The 5,581-nt window shown below is 34.0% G+C and overlaps 1 protein-coding gene across 1 annotated transcript; it reads left to right on the forward strand.

Moving 5' to 3' along the window:
* Positions 1 to 3,266: 3,266 nt before the first annotated feature.
* LOC125492336 (uncharacterized) lies at positions 3,267 to 4,097 on the forward strand. The gene has a single exon (XM_048634705.1). It carries the CDS (start codon positions 3,267 to 3,269, stop codon positions 4,095 to 4,097), a length of 831 nt encoding a protein of 276 aa, XP_048490662.1.
* Positions 4,098 to 5,581: the final 1,484 nt, after the last annotated feature.

A 5,581-nucleotide genomic window follows, 5' to 3' on the forward strand; every position in this document is an offset into this window, starting at 1 on the left:
GTTTTGTATTCCTTCCGCAAGGTATAAATTTTGGAATTTAGTTTTAACTCTTATTCATCAATAGTAATCTGATTTATATATTTATAATAATTTTGATTTTCATAAGTATAACTGAATTTGTTATTGAATTGGAAAAAAAATCAGATTATGAGATATCAATTTGGTTTGTTGATATTAAAGATTGAATCTTTTGGCTTTTATTTAATCAATTGAGAGTTATAATATAAATTGGTCCTTCTTGAGTAAGTTTACAAAAAAAAAAAAAAATCTGATTTTATAAACTATGTTGTTTTGATAATATTTTTAGAGATTATTGTTGTGTGAGTCGATTAGGTGTAGAGTTATGTTTGTGGAGCCATGTATAATCAGTTGGCAGAGTTGAGGATTCAGAAAGTGAAATTATGATTTTAAATAATGTATAATGTGGAATTGGTTGTAGTGTTGCTTCCTAGTTTCAGTGTAGTTTGAGGATAGTTAATAATTGTTATTGTGGGCATGTTAAGTTAATTGTTATCTCTTTGGAAGATGGTAATTCAATGAGGTTAATTTGAGAATCGTAGTTAATTATGCTATTTTTGTGGAGGTGATTATTGTGGAGTTCAAGCTGGATTTGGAGATTTAATTATGATGCATGGAGGTTTCGTTTATTGTTCTAAAATTTATCTCAAAGTGATTATCGTATTGAGGTAACCTCTATGTTCAGCAAAATGTATTTACAGGCCCGTATATGTGTTGAATAGTATTTTTAATTTCGTATATTGTTTGTAGTCATGGCCATGGTTATAGATTCATATTTATAAGTTAATTGTGAATTGATATTTGATGGTTATGAAAGAATAATACTTTGTTATATTATTGGAATTGTTTGGAAACTATAAAGTATTCTAGAAATGTGATTTGAGTATGATAATGAGGAAATGTTTTCGAAATGGTTTTAGGTGGCTTAGTTTATGAACTGAGATGAATAGTGGGCAAGGTACAGGTGGAGTAAAATGATTCGTATATGAGTTAAGACCAGATAAGGTCGAATATTATGTTAAGTTATGTTATAAGCCTGAACTTGCCAGCGATTTATGTAATGTGATTAAGCTATGCCAGCGATATAATTAAAAGATGAATTATTTCCGAAAAATTACCAAGTTGCTTCTGATATGAAAAATGTTTACGAACCAAAGCTGTTTTAACAGGCTGAAGTAAAGTTACTGAGTTTTTCGCTCATTTTAATTTTGTTTTTGTTTGTATTTTCGTCTGTAATTTGAAGGTGTATGTTTGGATTTCTGGAAGAATCAAGAGAAAGAGTTTTCAGTTAAGAGATGGAAATTATATTAGAGATTCGAAGTTAGATATAGAATATAAGTTATTAAATATTAAGTTCTCATTTGGTGTTTAATATTCTATTATTGTTTTTGGGCATTGAGTAAGGTATTATGTAATCCGTTAGTTAGTATTGAAGGAGATTTGTTGTTGTGGGCCCTGACCCACAGGTCCAGGATCGTTTTAAGGGTTATGTTTCCGCTGCGAGTAATTATAATTCGAGGTTATTAAGCATTAATTGTAATGAGTGTATCTTAAGTATGTTTAGCTAGCAGCTCGGAAGTGCGGGTGTTACATCAATACTCATAAAACGCATATTGATGTGAAGTATTATGTGAACAAGATTGCTGATGGTATTGTTGCTCTCTTAGAAACTAAGGTTAAAGCACATAATCTTGGTTTAGTTTATCAGAAAATTTTCAATTGGTGGTGTTTCACATCTAACAACAGTTTTCATGACAATGGGAGAATCATTTTAGCTTGGAAATCCACTAGTTTCAATGTAACAATTGTAAAAGGGTCAAGCCAGCTTTAACATTGCTACTTAGAACCTACTGGGGGAAACATGGTTCTTTTGCACCTTTATATAAGGTTTTTTTTATGATAAAGGGCAGAGAAGAGAATTATGGAAAGAGTTAATGCAATTTCAGATAGATGATCCATGGATATTGTGTGGGGATTTCAACTGTGTGATGAACACAGATGAAAGAATAGGAGCACCAGTAAGGGAAATGGAATTCAGAGACATTAGGGAATGTATGAATGTATGTGGCATGCAAGATGTGAAAAGTACAGGGCACTTCTTCACTTGGAATAACAAGCAACAGTAGGGATCTCATAGAGTTTTTTTTTAAGCTAGATAGAGTTCTAGCTAATTAGAAGTGGTTAGATATTTTTTCAGATGCAGAAGTATCTTTCCAAGAAGAAGGGAAGTTTGACCACTCACCTGCTGTGTTAGTTGTGTATAAAGAAGATAATACAGGGAGAAAGCCATTCAAGTATTTCACAATGTGGATATCTTCCCCACATTTTGAAGATACAATACGAAGAACCTAGGATCAGAATGTGCAAGGAACCAAGATGTATGAGGTGGTTCAAAAGCTTAAGGCTGTCAAGTTGGCTTTAAATAAAGAGCTAAACAAGCTTGGTTTTTTAGATATTCAGGCATCTGAATTGCAAGCTTATCATAGTATGATTGTAGCACAACAAAGGATGCATAATCAACCAACTAATGAACAACTTGCAGGAGCTGAATATTGGAGGAAGTTAAGGAGTATCATGCTAAACACAAAGCATACATGGAATTTCTAGCATAAAAAGCCAAAATGGCCTGGATAAAAGATGGGGACGAAAATACCAATCTTTTCCACCAGAGTATAAAGGCAAGAAGGCCGCAGAACAAAGTTTACAGTATTCATGATGAACATGGCACATGGCATAGGAAGCTGTTGCAAATGCTTTTTTAGCTTATTATGAGAAGTTGTTGGGGGGAGATAATGCAGATAGAAGATCAGTTATACAACAAATAATACAAGAGCGACCGATGATTACAGTTGAACATAGGGACATACTTTGCGCACCCTACACTGTTGATGAGGTAACACATGCTTTGTTTTCCATTCCTGGCAACAAAGCCTCTAGCACAAATGGATTTGGATCACACTTTTATAAAGATACATGGAATATTATAAAAGATGACGTGATTGATGTTGTCCTAGATGTGCTTAATAGTAGGAAGATTTTAAAGGAGTTAAATAATAGTGTCATTACTTTAATTCTTAAAATAAAATGTCCTACTAATGTAACTTGAGTTTAGGCTAATTTCATGTTACAATACATTGTATAAATGTGTAACAAAAGTGCTATGTGCAAGGCTTAGACAGGTGCTCCTTGATTTAGTTATGGAAAACCAAGGATGATTTGTACATGGGAGGTACATTGGCCATAACATCATGGTTATACAGGATATGGTGAAGCAATATGGGAGGAAACATGTGAAGCCTAATTGTCTTATGAAAAATGACTTACAAAGGCCATATGACACAGTAAATTGGGAATTTTGGAAGGAAATGGTGCAATACCTAGACTTCCCTCAGTCATTTATTGAATTAGTCATGCAAAGTGTTACAACACCAAAATTCTCCCTCATGATTAATGGCTCAATGAAGGGGTTTTTCATGTCTTCCAGAGGATTAAGACAGGGTGATCCCATGTCACTATTACTGTTTGTAATATGCATGAAATACTTATCAAGGATTTTGATGAAAATGATTGAGCTAGAGCAGTTCAAGTTCCATCATAGATGCAAGGAAATAAGATTAACACATATGTGTTTTGAACATGATTTGATACTATGTTGCAAAGGGGACTACGATTCTGTTGTTTTGATGTTGAGAGCTTTTAAGCTATTTTCTGAGACCTCAAGCTTAAAGGTTAATGTGAACAAGTCAGCTATGTATACATGTGGTATGCCAGATATAGATGTTACAAGGATAGCTGCAATTTCTGGATTGTCACAACAAGCTTTGCCATTTAAGTTCTTAGGTGTGCCCATTTGTGCCAAGAAGATTTCTGCAGCTCAATGTGAAGCATTGATTGACAAGATGACTGGAAGAATTAGAGTATGGAGTAGTAGGAATATGTCCTACACTGCTAGGACCCTCCTAATTAACTCAGTTCTGAGTAGTCTACATTCATATTGGGATCAAGCATTTGTACTGCCAAGGCTACTTTATCTTCCAACCATTTGCTCCCGGTCATGGCTACTTTATCTTTCATTGTGACAAATGTTATTAAGTGGAGCATTCCCTCCAAAGGACGGATGGTTAAACAGTTAACCCATCTACTAGAATACAATCTAGAATGGTATTTGAGGATGATGAGGATGTGGCTGTAGCAATTACACTTCTTTCGAATAAATCCAAATTGACAAGATTTCGAGAGCCTTTTATAATTCTTACCGCATCATCTTCAGGGTCAGTTGCTATTAAACTTTCTATGGTGTCTTTTGTATCAACTCCAAGGATTCTTGAACTCATGATTTATGTGGCTTGATGGATTGAAATAGCCATAAATTGGATGTGGATCAGGTTTAGGATGGGAGGATTTGAGAGGCCTTGATTTTTTTTTGCGGTGGCTGGGTGAAGGGGGGGGGGGGTTGGGTTTGAGGTGGTTTTCTCCATTAGTGTAAGCATGGGAAGGTGTTGGATTTGTTGGGATATTTGGTTGTACAACCTCTTTGTATGAGCGATGATCACGGATTGCTGTCGGGATTCTTTGGGTAGTTTTGTTAGGAAGGGGGTGTGGATATGGGGTATGTGTTTGTTGTTTTAGGTTTAAAGGGCATCGACAATCAGTCTTTGCTGGTTGAATTAAAAGTTTAAAAGCTCCAATTCTTCTTCCATTCAGATTCTGGATTGCATTGAGTAGAGTGTTTGTGCATACGAATAATACAAAAGGAAACTTAAAATGCCAAGAAGGTTTAGTTTTAAGGGGGATGAACATGTTGATGTCTTTTTCGAACGGGCAGATTAACCTCTCAAGATCCTTATAGGTGAAGTTGATGGGGAGATGGATGATGAAGGCTATTCTAATGGCTGTAGTTCTTGAGATTTTTCACCATTGATTGACTGTCTCCCATCCATGAGTGTCATCTACAAATCTCTATTTCTACCTCTCACTTTCTCACCCCCATCTCTCTAACTTTCTCTCTCATCTCTCTTTTTTAAATTTCTTGCAATATCATACCTCCGGAAAATTAGTGGGTAATTTTATTGAACAATGTTGACAATGAAAAAATGTTGATTGCTCCTACTCAGGCTATGTTTAATGGTGATACTCAATATATAAGAGTTTCAAAATCCTTTGAAAATTTTATCTTTGGCTCCATTGGTGAAACTTCTTGTAAGTTTTTATTTTTGACATTTATTTTAAAACTCAATTTCACAATGGTGGAAATTAATTGTGGGAGTACTAAAATGGAGTTAATCACTTCAATTCCAATTGATTGATTTTTGAACCATTGATCATAATAAATTACGTGATCCTATTTGAGAGAGAAATTAAACTCAAACTAAAGTTCTCAAATTTGAGAACTACTACAATGTTTGGTTCCAAAAAGAAAAACTTTTTCTCTAGAATAACTTTGGTTTGCAACCCCCATTATTGGAGATAGCCTTGGAGAATGCTTAAAAATATTGTTATTATTATTATTATTATTATTATTATTATTATTATTATTATTATTATTATATTATTATTATTATTA

Source organism: Beta vulgaris, chromosome 1 (assembly GCF_026745355.1).
Source record: "Beta vulgaris subsp. vulgaris cultivar EL10 chromosome 1, EL10.2, whole genome shotgun sequence".
Taxonomy (NCBI): Eukaryota; Viridiplantae; Streptophyta; class Magnoliopsida; order Caryophyllales; family Amaranthaceae; genus Beta; species Beta vulgaris.